At 49.8% G+C, this 15,673-nt stretch overlaps 1 protein-coding gene across 6 annotated transcripts in view; it reads right to left on the bottom strand.

Moving 5' to 3' along the window:
* The window catches only part of SGCD (sarcoglycan delta), a 626,611-nt gene that overhangs the window by 150,455 nt on the left and 460,483 nt on the right, over positions 1–15,673 (bottom strand). For all 6 annotated transcript variants that reach the window (XM_075009828.1, XM_075009824.1, XM_075009826.1 and 3 more), the window contains one exon: positions 187–288. In XM_075009828.1, coding sequence (XP_074865929.1) covers positions 187–288 — 102 coding nt within the window. The remainder of the gene's footprint in view (positions 1–186; positions 289–15,673) is intronic.

The following is a 15,673-nucleotide window of genomic DNA, read 5'->3' as shown; positions in this document are numbered from 1 at the left end:
CTCATGCAAAAATACATGTCATTACACAACAGATACACAACTTTCTCATTCCCCGAATGAGCCTGGCACCGCGTAGCCAAGATCTTTTATAGTTGTGAAGTATCTGGGTACCATTGTTCCCGATATACTTTCTAATGTCTACAGTTCAGAAATGTGATTGTTTTTCCCCCTTTCTGGAAAACTTACTTGTCTGGAGCGGATTTCTTTGGCGTAGAGAGGTTTCAAGAATTCTGAATCTCCTTCTAGCTTCAGACCATTCTCTGTGATTCTCAGGTTCCCCATTCCATCCTGAAATACACACACAAGCACACACACACACAAAAAAAACCCCTATTAGCTATTATTTCTAAGTACCCAAGTGAAGCTGTCAAAAACCGAAACAAAGTTGTTTTTGTTGGGTTTTTTTCCTGTACAGAAGAGCATGCAAAGCACTGGAAGGCATTGCATAGTACAATTACTTGTATTACCCTTTTAGCTCCATTTTCTGCAAAAAAAATTCTGTTCCAAGCAATCTGCAATGCCCCCTAGTAAACCATTTACACAGATGAAAGCTGCCCTTTCAAGCTAGTCATCTCTACTCAACAGACAGGGAGATGGTTAGGTGACATTCTATGTTAACATGAAACTGCTTATTGTAATGTGTCTGTACATTGATATTATCTTTCCAGTCATGGTGAGTCCAACATATAGAACAAAAAGACATTAACTCTTCAGTTACCAGACTAGTAAAAATGAGCTTTAACTTTATAAAAGAACAATTTCAAACTGCAGAAGTTATGGTTGTGCTTATGTCACTTCTGTTTCATCACTGTAACTAAGTGCACTGGGTAACTTGACCTCTCTTAATTAATACACGATTCAACAAAGGCCATGGAATTCTTAGGTTCTTCCCTGAGATTATGAACAACAGTGAGAAAGAAAGATATTACAAAAGTTATGGAAAGTACTTTACCACTGCCAAATTTTGTATGAGTTTTTCTCATGTCTTTTATGTCATATGACAGAAATGCAGCTGCATCAAAAGAAAGCGGAATGGCCTTACATCAACAATATTTCAGCTTTACCTTTTGAAAGTTATGTCATTTATTCAGAGAGGTGTTCTAGTGTAGATTAAGACGTAATTACCTGAAAAAGTGTGTGGGTGCAGGAATATGAATTGCAAAGATAAGTATTTCTGCTCAGAAAACATACAAATGCTAAATTTCATTTTCGATAGAACAATACTCAGTTTAGCAAGTAGCTGCTTTGGTTGCTGAGATAAAGCACACAGCTGAGATTTGCAAGGTTGCCTAAGAGATCTGAACGATGAATTCCTTCTTAAAAGCTATGTAAATTGCTCTCCAGATCTCCTAGGTGCCTTTGAAAATCTTATCTTAGGGGATCTAAAATGCTGCTGTTATGTTAATGTTGGCTAGTCCCTGGGTGTTTAAGCCCTTTGGGAATACGGTTTCTGGGTGGTACAAGAAAGATGGTGATGGAATTCCTGGGGCTTGCTCTGGTGTGAGAAAAGAGGATCTGGCTCTTGGGAGGTTTTGCCTGGTGAACTCTTGCTGGGTGAGCTCTTTTCTGGCTTGTATTTTCCATTGATCCCAACTCTATCTGGTGCTGGTTATGAACCTTCCCCTCACGTGAGCTACAGCAGAGGGACAGTGGCATCCTTTGGGTTGCCTGGGACTAGCAGGGTGATACGCACCCCAGAGTGGATTTTATCTCTCTTTATGCAAACCCAGCCCACATTGCAAGAAACAACAACATAGATCACAATCCTTCCGGGAGAAAAAATGCAAAATAACCTGAACCTCTATTTCAATACATTCAGATTTACTATATGATCTATGGGAAGCTCCTGCCTTTTCCGCTACACATAACAGAATCCCACTGATCAGGCATTAAACTACTGAAGTAACGCACATTCTACCCTCTCCACATTCAGATTTGATCTTCCCAGCTATCAGTCCTCATCTCCTCTCCAGCACAGCATTGTAATGCTCTCCCAGGCTCTAGGCCTGCTCACATGATATCTGCACTTGGTCCCCAAGGCTCCTTCTGCTTGGATGTGAAAATTTTTTTTGACAAATGGTGTGAGTTATTGGCTGCAGGTCTCCAGCAGATGACTGTGAATAGTCTATTTCCTTTAGAAATTGCTTAGCTGTGCGTTTCCAAGATGTAATGAAATGTCTCACGAAGTATAATAGCAAACAAAATATATGTCAAAATTCTGTATGAGTTTTTCTTATGGCTTTTATACAATACGACAGGTATACAGATGCATCAGACCACAACAGAAATGGCTCAAGTTAAAAATATTTCATCTTAGCTTGGGAGAGAAAGTCAGATCTTTTATTAAGATAGGGTTTTAAGGGCTCATTTCAATGTGATTACCTGAAGAAAAAAAGATGAGGAATAGTGTACATATAATCAAATATCAAATTTAAATGCAAAATACCATTTAAAAATACAAAATGATTCTCGAGTTTTCAAAGAGCCGGGGAAGTAGGATTATTTTGCTGAAGTAAAGTTCTGAAGTGCAGAAGAATATACAGTCCCTTAAAACCAATGGCCCCTCTAATCTTTTCCATCCAGGTGCAGAATAAATTTTGTTATGTGCGCAGAGGCATATGAGAATGTGCACCACTGGTAGAATCAAAAAACCTAACTGTCGGTGCTCTGCTAATCAGCTGGGCAGCGCTGCAATCTCTCCTGAACGGCTGCTCAAGCACCCAGCTTACTGGGAACATTGCTTAAGCCTATTCCCCAGATGCTTGGCTGGTATGAACTTTTTGAGCTCTGCTGAATTCAGTGCACTACGATGATTTCAACTAGCTGAAGTTCTGTCTCCAAATAATTAAGATCTGGTTTCTAACCAGTTCTTCAGTGGTTACAGGAGTACAAGTGCATGAGTGGGGCATGGGACTCCAACAGAAGGGAAAGTTTCTGTCTTTTGTGACGTGTCCATCCAGGTGAGAGCTGTCACAGGAAATGCGTTTACAATCAATCTCACCTCTGCCTGATGCTGTTTTTTCCTCCCCTACACAAGATCAGTAACACTGAAGGGATGATGGCATTCCACTGGGCTTTCAGGCTAGGCGCAGAATGGAACAAAGTCAACAACAGCTCGGTGTAGGGCTGTCATCTACTGCTCTGTGTAAGGAGAGGGTTGGGAGTGAACAGCCAGGGACAATAATGAGGAGGGTAGCATTTGTGCTGGGTGGAGAAAAACAAGGACATAAACTGAGGCTCAGGGTAACCAGGGCTGGCCTTGGGAATTTGGTGATGAGGAAGGGTGAAAGAACTTTACTGGTCTTTAAAAATATAAACTGTCCTGGGTCCCCTTGCAGTTGCTTGCGGCATCTTTCAGTATCTTGGAACGTGGATGGGTGCTTCTGTCTCACCCGTGCTAAGCAATTCCTCCAGGACTCAGTGACTAGAGAAGACTTACACAATCCAAAGAAAATAAAACCAGCAGAAATGTAGTGCTACATTTCTGCTGCCTTGTTTTGTTGGAGTACAGACTAACATGGCTACCTCTCTATTACAAACCAAAGAGATGACCTCTATTCCGAGCTGAATATTGTGCTCCAATCAAATTGCATAAAATAGAACACTGCTGGCCATTTTCCCCTTCTCCTGCAATGACCAAACATCTTCCTCTTCAGCTATGGATTAAGTATTCATCTGACTGCCTCAGGGGGACAACAGGGTTTTGCACAATCTCTTCTTCAGTAGCAAACAGCTTTGCATGAATTACAGGTGCAAGGTGCAGAAGGAGGCATGATTTTAGAAGAATATCAACAAAAATATATACTACAATCATGCACATGCCTCAGAAATGCTGTCTGGAACAGCATAAACCAAGTTGCCATTTGCCAGGCATTCCACTGAGGTGGCAATTACAGGGTGAGGGTTTCTCTTACCGGCTGGATTTTGCATTGGAATGGGGAAAGAAATGCTCAACCAGGATAACATTTCTTCAGAGCAAAGCCGGACTCAAGGCTGTGAAAATTAATGTTAGCCTATCGTTTTGAAATGGAAACAGTAAGCAACCTTTGAAAAGAGCTGTAAGCTGCGAACTGTATTGATTGTACGAAGGAAGGGGAATGAGAGATGGGTAATAAAGTGCAAGCTGCTACATCCCTTGTCCCAGGTGAAAAATGCTGCCTTATGAATTTGGTGTTGTTGTTGCTGCAGAAGGGGGGTTCATTTATCTTACACGGAAGTATAAAGGAAAATGAGGGAAATATGATTGTTTGCACTGAAATTCAAGAGGGGCGGGCTCTGCTATTGTGAATGAGCAGCAGTTATAATGACTGTGTGTCGAATTTGGGGTGTTCAAGACTGGGAGAATTTGTGGTTTCTCACTTACAAATCCCTGACAAGGGAAGGGCCTTTACTGCAGCAGGGGATGTATTCAGGTCTTTCCAGACGCCTCTTCCTTGGCCTGTGGCGGAGTCAGTCAGGCACGTTTATGGTTTCCCTATATGGGGCAGCTGCCCATTGATGTAACAAAAGGGCCTCTTCATTTTTCTACTGTCCTTTGAGACACGTACAGCCTGGCTGTGAGGACCTCCCCCCTCCCCCAGAGAAGGAACCAGCCCCTCAACTGGGTAAGGAAGCCAACATGAAATCTCTCACCTGGCAGCTGAAGCGCACTAAGCACAGACCTCTCCTACAGCACCTGGCAGAGAGAGAGAGCGAGCAGGAAGAACACAGCCTTGGCTTCTTCTTGGAAGCTCTCTTTGCCATCCTCCAAACCTGTCATCCAAGCAGTCAGGAGAGAAAAAGAGGAACCCTCTACAGCCATATGCAGGCAGTGTCTCTCTCTGAGGATGTCTTCACAAACTGGAAGATCATCCTGGTCAGGGTTGATCTTCCAGAGTTTGATTTTGAGGGCCTTGTGGGGATGCGCGAAATGAAATTATCAGGGCTCAACAGTCAACCCTGGTAATCCTGATTATCATGAGGAGTTAAGGCAGGTCGATGGGAGACATTCTCCTGTTGCCCTCCCTCTGTGAGGATGGCCAGGTAAGTCAATTGTAGGTAAGTCAATTCCAGCTATGCAATTGCTGTAGCTGGATTTGCGTGTCTACAATTGACCTTAAGGTCAAGTGTAGACCTGGCCTAAGGGTCTGCGGACACAGCCTTGTGAGGATTGCTCTTTGTAATATTAAAAAAAAGCACTAAAAACATTCCCGAAATAGGTATTCCATTGAGGTTACGCACTGCCAGGGGTGTTACAGAGCAGACTCCTCTGCTTTTATTTGGAAAAGCTGCAGGTCATGCAAGCTGGTATCCTGCACAAGCTTTCACACTTTGCACTGTAAGCCATCTCCAATGACACACAATCCCAGCCTCCTCTGCCTTGTGCCTGACAGGGTTATTCTGCAGAAAAAGATAAGCCAGCTCCCCACCAGCTCCCCTTAGTTTCCTGTCAGCTCCCCACAGCCCCCTCCCCCCACTGGCTCTCCACAGTTCTTCACCACTTCCCCAGCTACCTGCCAGCTCCCCGCTAGGGCCCCTGCACTTCAGTGCCTGCCACCTGGCCACCACAAAGCTCTGCTATGCTCCTGGCTTTGGGTCCTTGGGCCCCTAAATGACATAAACGTGGATCAGTGTCACTTACAATGAACCTGCTTTCTTGAATTAAAATTTAACAACTTATATGTGAAACAACTTATGAAGTGACTTATAATGAGGACCCCCTGTAGAACCCCTATTAGTAAACCCCATGTTTGTTGACCTAGGGCTTGAACACCTACACTCATTTATAACTCCAAATTAGGATGCATTGGATCAAGTCCCTACCCAAGGCTGCAGTGTCTACGCTGCTTTATGTTGGCCCCAGTCCAATCACCTGTATCTCAGGTTTCCTAGTGCTGTCCCAGAATGTGACTGCTCTAGTCGTTTGTGGTATTGGATGGGGAAACTTGACTGTCAAGAAAGTCAGCCCATGGGATTGGAGGCTATTTTCAAGAACTGGAGTCCTGTGGAGTTGAGTCTACACCACTAAGCAATTGGGCTTGAGCCCTGGGTCCTGTTTTGACACAGGCTCAGACCCTCCATCCCTGGGAGGGTTGGGGCAGGGAGCTAAGACCTGCATTAGCGTAATTTAGATGTAGCTAGAATGTGGGTTAGGTCTGAATTCGAATCGTGAGCTTCCACTGCAATGTAGACGTACCCCACGTGTTCTAAGACCTGATGCAAAGCTCACTCAGGACAACAGAAAGACGCCTGTTAATGTCACCGGCCTTTGGATCCAGCCCCTAGTGTTTCACTCTCAAGGTGTTACCCATCATGAACCACCTAATTCTAATAGTGCCACTCCTCATTAAAAGTTGGCTTTTTCTCATGAAAATATCACGGGTTATGGCTAAAAATGCAAATATCATAATTTCAGTTTCAAATAAAAAAGGCAAGTCCTGGCAAGCAGTAGTTTAATTAATATAAAATCACATTTATGTTCCATGAGAAAAGAATTAAACAGCTGTGACAAGCATATCAAGATACCAATACACATATTTAAATGTAAAAACACAGCAGGGCTTTTTGTGTGTGAAAGAGTGGCTAGTATGTCTTGTTTTAAAGGTAGAATCAAACCTATAAAAATTCACAATTGGAATCAAGGGTTTATACAGCACAGGGGTGGGACTGAGGGGGGTGGGTGCTGAATGGCACTTGAGTTCAAGATTTCAGATCATGTTTCTCAACCAGTGTACCCTTAGGGCAGAGGTCAGCAACCAAAATAGCAAGAAGAGACAATTTTTTTTTTTTGAATTTGGTAAAAACTCAATAATTCAAAAGCTGCAATTCATATGTATATGAGACTTAACAAATAACATCAAACCACACTTTTCATAACCCCTATTTTAAGATCAGTGCACACCCAATGATTTATAATGTGATGTGTTTACTGCACAACGTTCACAAACTTTCTACGTATTCTATTTCTTCACACTTTACATGTGTTGGTATCCTTCTTCCTGACCTTCACCCCTGAACGCACTTTATGCCAATTTTATTTCACATTTAATTTCAGCTTTCTTTCCTAAACTCTCTCTGTTGCCCTTCACAGCAGGAAAGCTGCAAGCTTTCTTTTCCTTTTCAAAATCAAGACTTTATTAGCAACGCAAGCAAAACACAGATATAAGCTACGTCTACACGTGAAGCCTACATCGAAGTAGCCTATTTTGATGCGGAGACATCGAAATAGGCTATTTCGATGAATAACGTCTACACGTCCTCCAGGGCTGGCAACATCGATGTTCAACATTGACGTTGCGCAGCACAACATTGAAATAGGCGCAGCGAGGGAACGTCTACACGCCAAAGTAGCACACATCGAAATAGGGGTGCCAGGCACGGCTGCAGACAGATTCACAGGGCGGGCTAGCGCTTCTGGGGCAACAGCTAGCCGCTCCCTTAAAGGGCCCCTCCCAGACACACTCAGCCTGCACAGCACGCGGTCTGAAGAGCCATAGGCATGCAGACCTCGGGCGATGCAGTCATGGACCCGCAGCAGCAGCAGCAGCAGCAGCAGCCACCGCCAGATGTCCACCCAGCCGCCCCTGCAGGAGCAGGGCTCGCCCTGCTCCATGCCATGCGGGAGGCAGCTAAGCACCTCCTTGCCACACCGGAGGAGGAGCGGCCCGCAGGGGAGGAGGACTCAACCCCCAACCCTGCAGCACCCCGACCCGCCCCCCGCCTCACACGCCACCACCTGTGGAGCTACCCCACCAGCACTGACTGGTGGGAGCAGCTGGTGCTTGGGGAGTGGGACGACGACTGCTGGCTCAGGAACTTTAGGATGAGCCGGCAGACATTTACGGAGCTATGCCAGTGGCTCACCCCCGCACTCAGGCACCAGGACACCGCCATGCAGCGTGCCCTCCCAGTGGAGAAACGGGTCGGCATCGCTGTCTGGAAGCTGGCCACTCCAGACAGCTACCAATCCGTGGGGCAGCAGTTTGGCGTCGGCAAGGCCACCGTCGGGGCTGTCCTCATGGAGGTAAGAGGACCCACGGGGGAAGAGGGGGGGCAGCCCTGGCAGGGCAGGGGGGCCCTGGCAGGGGAGGGAGGGGAGGGCAGGGCAGGGCAGGGCAGGGCAGGGCAGGGGGGCCCGGGCAGGGGAGGGCCACGCACACCCTGCTCACCCCTCATTGGTGCTCTCCCATGTGCTTCCCCTGCAGGTCGTGCGCACCATCAACGCCATGCTCCTGCACAGGCTCATGAGGCTGGGGGACCCAGATGCCACCATCGCGGGCTTTGCCACCCTGGGCTTCCCCAATTGCTTCGGGGCTCTGGATGGGACTCACGTCCCCATCCGCGCCTTGGTGCACAGTGGAGGACGCTACATAAACCGGAAGGGCTACCACTCAGTGGTCCTCCAGGCCTTGGTGCACAGCCGGGGATGTTTCTAAGACATTTATGTGGGCTGGCCTGGCAGCACCCACGACGCCCGGGTTTTCCGGAACTCGGGCCTGTGCCACCGGCTGGAGGTGGGGACCTACATCCCCCAGCGGGAGATCCCTGTGGGGGACACCACCATGCCCATCTGCGTCATCGCAGATGCGGCATACCCACTCCGGCCCTGGCTCATGCACCCGTACATGGGCCATCTCTCTGCCAGCCAGGAGCGCTTCAACCAGCGCCTGAACCACGTGCACCAGGTGGTGGAGCGCTCATTTGGGCGCCTCAAAGGGCGCTGGAGATGTCTCCTCACCCGCCTGGATGCGGGCCCCACCAACATCCCCCAGATTGTGGGTGTGTGCAGCGCCCTACACAATCTGGTGGAGAGCAAAGGGGAGGCCTTTTTTCAGGGCTGGGCTGTGGAGGCCGGCAGGGCCGATGCGCAGCCACCCGCTGCCCCCAGTCGCCAGGTGGACCCCGAAGGGACCCGGGTCCGGGAGGCCCTGCGGGCTCACTTCGATGAGGCCGCGGGGTGAACGCTGGCAGGCCCCCCACTACCCCCCCCCATCCTCCACAACACTCCCTGCCCCCACGCCCACACCACGGAGCACCCAACAGCACCCCCCCACACTTTTCCTGGACAAATAAAAGCAGACACTTGTTTGTGAAATCAAACTTGTTTACTTTGAACTCTGTTCTAACTAATACTAACTATATACAGGAACTTCTAACTAACTTAAATATGAAAAGTGTATGTCTATATTAACAAAAAAAACCAGGGATAACAAGGAAGGGGAGAACTATTTACATGGTGGGGGGAGGATCAGACTGGGCAAACGGGGGGCACAAATAAATAAATACAAACTATATACAACGCAAAGAACAAAACAGTGGGGGGAATATATACAAGCGGGGGGGGCACGTCCTGGGCCCCACTCCCCTATAGTCCAGCACTGGGGGTGGGCAGCCAGGAGCCCCACCTCGGCCACAGCCCTGTCCGGTGCTGGCTGGGGGCCAGGCGGACCGGCAGATACGGCCGGCGAGTGTCAGCTGGCCCCAGGTCTCCCTTGGCGGAACGGCCCTCGGTGGTGGGGCGATGGCAGACGGCGTGGTGAAGACAGGAGCAGCGGGTGGCGCGGCGGGTGGAGCAGTCAGGGCGGGCACAGCGGCGGCCGGCGCAGCATGGGGGGCCAGGTAGTCCGCTATGCAGTTAAAGGTCTCCATGTAGGCCCCCCATGCCTCTTGGCGCCAGGCCAACGCCCACTCCCGGAGGTGGAGGCGGCGTTGCTCCACCCACAGCCGCTGCTCCGCGACCTCCACCTGCCGGCGGTGGAGGGCCAGCAGCTGGGGGTCTGTCGCCGTCGGGTGGTGGTGCTGGGTCCGCTGTCTTGCCCGCCGTGGGGCCGGTCAGTCCTCCGCCGAGGGGCTGGCCTGGAGCGATGGCCCTGGAGGGGATTCCGGGACCACTGACGCCTCGCCAGCGCTCTCCGGTCCTTCCGATGGTGCAGCTGTGGAACACAGGAGGGGGGGAAGAAGAGTGGAGACAGGCGTTAGTGTGGGCCCCGAGCCGTGGCCCTTGTCCCCCAACCCCTGTGCTGCAGGTTCCCCATCCCCGTCCCCGGGAGATGCTGCTGTGATGGAGTTCAAGGGTCCCCCTGCACTGCACCCCGTCCCCCGGCGGGAGTGACTCTCACTTCACTCAGCAGGGTCTGACAGGAGAGGTTTCTTAGGCAACAGATGCCCAGTTTCTCCCAGAAGTGACAGTACAGCAGTCAGAGACAGTCCTTCCAACCTGTCCTGGGGAGAAGACCCCAAGGGGTGCCCCTCTGGGGTGTAGCTTTCCCCCTCCTCAGGCTGGCTGCCTTCCAGCTCTCCCTTCCCCTAGCCTCTAACTGCCGCCCCCCCCCGCCTCCCCGATTCAAAGCCAGCTCGGCTCCTCCCTCCTCTTTGTTCAGGGCAGAGGTGTAACCTGCCAGTTGTAGCCCCAGGATCATCCTTAGCCACTGGGAGCTATTCAGCTTGTTGCTCATATCTAGCCTGAGACTCGCATTTGCACTCCCCCCACTCCATCGCATGCTGCTGCTGCTGTGGCTGCAGCGTGTCCCACCCCCTCCTCCCAGGGGACCCTAGAGGTTCCGCTCCCCCCTGCCCCGGGGATGGGGCATGGCACTGTCGTGCTGGGGGCGGGGCAGGGGCTGATGCACTCCTGTGAGGGACATGGCACTGCTGTCCTTGGGGCCATGGCCATCTGGGCCTGTGGAGGGCCCTGGCCACATATCTATTACCCCCGCCCCTCAACCCCGGGGATGTACACCGGGGGGGTACATACCTGTAGGTCCACTCCCACGGTCGGGGGACACCCGGGGGGTGGACGCCCGGCTGCTGCTCCTCGATGGCAGGAGGATGTGCAGGCCGGTGTCGGTGGAGGAGGAGTCCCCCTCCTCCTCCTCCTCCGGTGCCCCAGGGGTGGGCTCCAGCGGGGGCCCCCAGGGTGCGCGGCTTACCTCCGGGGCGGACTCCGGCTCCGGGGCCTGCTGGGGCTCCTCAGCCGAGGTATCAAGAGTGGCCGGAGGGGAGGGGGTGTGCCGGGGGCCCAGGATATCCCTGAGCTCCCTGTAAAAGGGGCAAGTGAGGGGGGCGGCCCCAGATCGGCCGGCCGCATCCCGGGCCTGGGCATAACCCTGCCGCAGCTCCTTCACTTTACTCCGGACATGGTCCGGAGTGTGGGCAGGGTGACCCTGGGCGGCCAGGCCTTCGGCCAGCTGAGCGAACATATCCACATTTCGCCTCTTGCTCCCCATTACCTGGAGCACCTCCTCCTCGCTCCAGAGCCCCAGCAGGTCCCGAAGCTCGGCCTCCGTCTAGGAGGGGCCCCACTGCCGCTTGCTGGCCTGGCTGCCAGCCTGCAAGCCCTGGCTCCCGTGGCTCCCCTTGGGGCGGGGTCCCCTGGAGGTGCTGGGGGGGCTGCCGGGCGGCCATTGCAGCTGGGGTGGCTGTCTGTGCTGGCTGAGGAATGTGCAGGCTGGCCGCGTGTCTGGGCTGCCGCCTGCATGTTCTCTCAGCTTCCTGCACAGGAAGGGAGGGGGCGGGGACCTTTAAGGGGCTGCTCCACGCGGCCACCATTGAGCTCAGGGGCTGGAGAGAGCGTCTCTCAACCCCTCAGCTGATGGCCGCCATGGAGGACTCCGCAATTTCGATGTTGCGGGACGCGCAACAACTACACGGTCCCTACTTCGACGTTGAACGTCGAAGTAGGGCGCTATTCCCATACCCTCATGGGGTTAGTGGCTTCGACGTCTTGCCGCCTAACGTCGATGTTAACATTGAAATAGTGCCCAACACGTGTAGCCGTGACGGGTGCTATTTCGAAGTTAGTGCCGCTACTTCGAAGTAGCGTGCACGTGTAGACACGGCTATAGTGTCACATCGCACAATGCACTGCACGTATTAAAGGGGGAGTTATCCAATGTTCAAGATCACATCTTGTTTGCTATTTAGATAGGAGTTGTCCATTGTTGGGCTTTTAGCCGTCCTCCATTTATTGAAAATAATCAGGAGGCCTTTGTTTTGTTTTGGTTTTATTTTGCAATTATAGTGTTGGGAGCCACAAAAGTCCTTAAAGAGCTGCATGCGGCTCCGGAGTTGCAGGTTGCAGACCCCTGCCTTAGGGGTACTCAAGAGAAATCTGGGAGTACTTACACAATTTTTTTGAAAAAGGGGTACTTTATTAAAAGGTTGAGAAACCCTGTGCTACAGGACTGCTTGTTATCACTAAAAGTTATATCTGTAACAAATACATATCCCTATTTGCTCTCCCTGAGAGAGCCTGGCTTCCTGTTCCTTGCAGATACAAACAATGCAACACTGAGCGATGGTGAATCACTGGTGATGACAAGTGTACAGTGAACACTCGTTCCTAACTAGGAGGGACTGTCCTATGGAAATGTACATTTCAAGTCCCAGGCCCAGTCCGAATGACTCCAGGAAAGCATTTATTCTGGATTCCCTGTGGCACCTCTCCTCACCAGCCCATGTTCCATGGGAAGCACCAGTAGGCTGACCATAAGACCATCCCCTGGTCCTGCTCTTCATGTCAAGGCCCCACCCTTAATCAGCCAAGATGCTACAGTGAGGCAGTAGTAAAAGCTGCCCAGGGAGGCTGGACCACTGTGGTAAGCCCCAGGGTCCTGGAACTTCCACCTGCCCTGGGTGATATGCCGCAGGGGTCAAATACTCAGACTGGGACTGGTTTGGAGCCTGCTAGCCCTCTCGCCCAGGCAGTGGGGCTGACAACCTCCCCAGGCTCTTGGGCAAGGTGCGGAGGGCGGCTCTGTGCTCCCAGAGAGGCAGGGCCTCAGGTGGAAGGGGCAGGGCTGAGGCAGCCAGCTGTCAGTGCTGCCTGGGGCATGCCATGCTGTGCCTCCCCCTCACAGCTGTGTGGAGCACACTGTGGCAGTGGTCTGGTGGCACTTTAACTGGCTGGGGGTGCTGACTGCTCTTGCCACTTTAAAACACCAGACCCTGGAGCAATTGGCCTTCTTTCCCCACCCCATCGGTTAGCCCGTGACCAGGGCAGAAGCCGGATGCAGGGCTCTAGGTTTGCTGGATGGTTCTTATCATGGCCTGGCTAGAGCCTCAAGAGAAGAGGAGCAGGAGGCAGGGTCCAGAGGAGACAAGGTCCCAGCATGTACCCTGTTTTTGCATTTTGAAAATGTCCCCCCAACCCCGAGGGCTGCTGGACTGGCCAGCAGAAATGATGAGGTTTATGTTTTCAGTGAAGGTTTTCAGATGTGCCAGGGTGCCTGTTTTGTAACCTGACTGCAACTGTATCCTAGATTGAATTTTGTAATGAACCAAGGTCCTGATCAGCTAAAATAAGTGAAGCACAGATTAGGGTAACAGACCTCCAAGAGAATACTCAAATGCTTAAAGCTAAACACATGCTGTGCTTAGCTGGATCAGACTGTAAAGCCCCATTAAAGGCAATAAATGTGTTAACTGAACCTATCAGAAGAGAAGCAGTCTTGTAGCACCTTACAGACAACATTTCATTTATCACCACATGAAGTGGGTCTTACCCACAAAAGCTCATTACCTAATAAATACAATTGTTAGTCTTTCAGGTGCTGCAGGACTACTTGTTCTGTTTGTGAAGCTACAGCCTGCGACTACCCCTCTGAGACTGTAAGACTTTAGTTCAAGAAAGCATCTTGATATTAGCTAGCTTTTGCTTAAGTTACAGTGAAGTCAGAGACTTGAGTATGTGCTCAAAGTTAAACACGTTTGTGTCCCGTCCTGTACCTGACCTGTACCTACAATGGAATCTATGGGCTTGTCTTCACTTCTGTGAAGATCAACCCGGCCAGGGTCAATATTCCAGAGTTCAATCTCACACATCTTTATCGGACATACGAAATCGATCTCTCAGGGGTCGGCAGCTGACTCCCTGTACTCCTCGCTATTGTGAAGAGTAAGGGAGGTTGATGGGAGAAATGCTTCTGTTGACCTCCTTCAGCTGACCTCCTTACAGTCGACTGCAGATAGGCCAATTCTAGCTACACAATTGCTATAGTTAGAATTGCGTATTTGCAGTTGACTGTAAGGTCTAGTGTAAGACCAACCCCAAGATAGAAGAAACAGATACATTTATAAGCAAGACAAACATAAATGTGTACAACCATCTGGAACACAGCAGGAACTGCTTGGACTGTTTCAATTATGGTTCTGTTTTTTGTTTTCGCATTTCCTGATAGTTAGTATGAATGACGTTGTGCTGCTGGCACTGATGGAAGAGTTGCCTACAACAATAGTTTGGTATTAAAATGTCACTTAATCACGCTGACTCTTGGAATATAGAAGGGATGAGAAATTTTCAACAGCACCTGCTTTAAACTGTTCAGTTCTTCAATAAGGTACAGCGAAAACTTACACATAAATTTTATCATCTAAACCACCTTTCTTTTTCTACGATGCCTTCTAATGGGCAGACATAAAAAAACTATACGCTGTCACAGACTGTTATGTAGTAAAATGGGACTGTAATGCTAAAATGTGGAACTACCAAAATGTCAATTCAATGTTGCTGAATGAGAAAGGGGTTTTATTAGCTTGAACGGAGTTCAGTTTAAGAGCCAATTACAAAATGATGGTGTTAATGCAGGGGGAAATTGCTGCTATCGGAACGCCAAGTTTCTCGTGTACCTTGTATGGAAAGTGAGGGCTGAATTTCTAGTTAAAGTCTCAGATTTTTGGTGTTTTTTTTAATTTTAAGGCCATGAATTTTTTATACTTTGCTTTTAATTTTACCTTTTGTAGCTGAGGGATTTAGTCAAGAGAACTTCCTATTCACTGTAAACTCAAAGACAAACACTTCTCTGCAGCAGACATCTGGGAGTTGTTTTAGCCATGCCAACCAGGCATTTTCACACTAAAGGGGAGATTTTCAAGCATGCATGGGTCCCTAAAAGACATTGACTTCCACGGGGAGCTGGATGCCTTTGTAAAATCTCGCCATAAGGCAATGAATAAGGATGACTTTATTTTTTTTATAGTATCTTCCCCTTGTGGACCTCAAAACACTTATGAATAAACTAATCCTCACAACCCCTCTGTAAGGCAGGGATGCATATTACTGCGACTTTTCCTATTCTACAGATAAAGCCACAGTGAAGGCAGGTGATTTTCCCTATTGGTAGAGCCAGCATTAGAACCCAGATCTTCTGACTAAGCCATCAAAGCATCCTTCTTCCTATGGCTTTAGGCTGACTTTAAACCTTAGAATGTTACTGATTATTCTCCCACAGGTTTTCCCAAATTTAAAATCAAAGCTGCAATTACAACACTTTCCAATGGATTGAACAATGGACTAGGATTCAGAAGACCAAGGGTAGGTCTTCACTATGCAGAAGAGTGATCCAGTCAGGGTTGAACTTCTGGGGTTTGATGTCGGCAGTCAACCATGTACTGCTCAATTTAGCGAGGAGTGAGGGAGGTCAATGGGAGAGCTTCTCCCATTGACCTCCATCTGTGCAGACAGCCAGGTAAGTCATAGAATCATGGGGCTGGAAGGGACCTCGGAGGTCATCTAGTCCAGCCCCCTGTTTCAAGCAGGATCAACCCCAACCAAGTCATCCCAGCCAGGACCTTGTCAAGCCACGACTTAAAAACCACTAGGGATGGAGAATCCCCACCACCTCTCTAGGCAATGAATTCCTGTGCTTCACCACCCTCCTGTAGATAAGTCAACTTTAGCCATACAATTGCTGTAGCT

This window comes from Carettochelys insculpta, chromosome 15 (genome assembly GCF_033958435.1).
Source record: "Carettochelys insculpta isolate YL-2023 chromosome 15, ASM3395843v1, whole genome shotgun sequence".
Lineage (NCBI taxonomy): Eukaryota > Metazoa > Chordata > Testudines > Carettochelyidae > Carettochelys > Carettochelys insculpta.
Note: the sequence above shows the minus strand (reverse complement) of the source record. Positions and strands in the feature narration are given on the sequence as shown.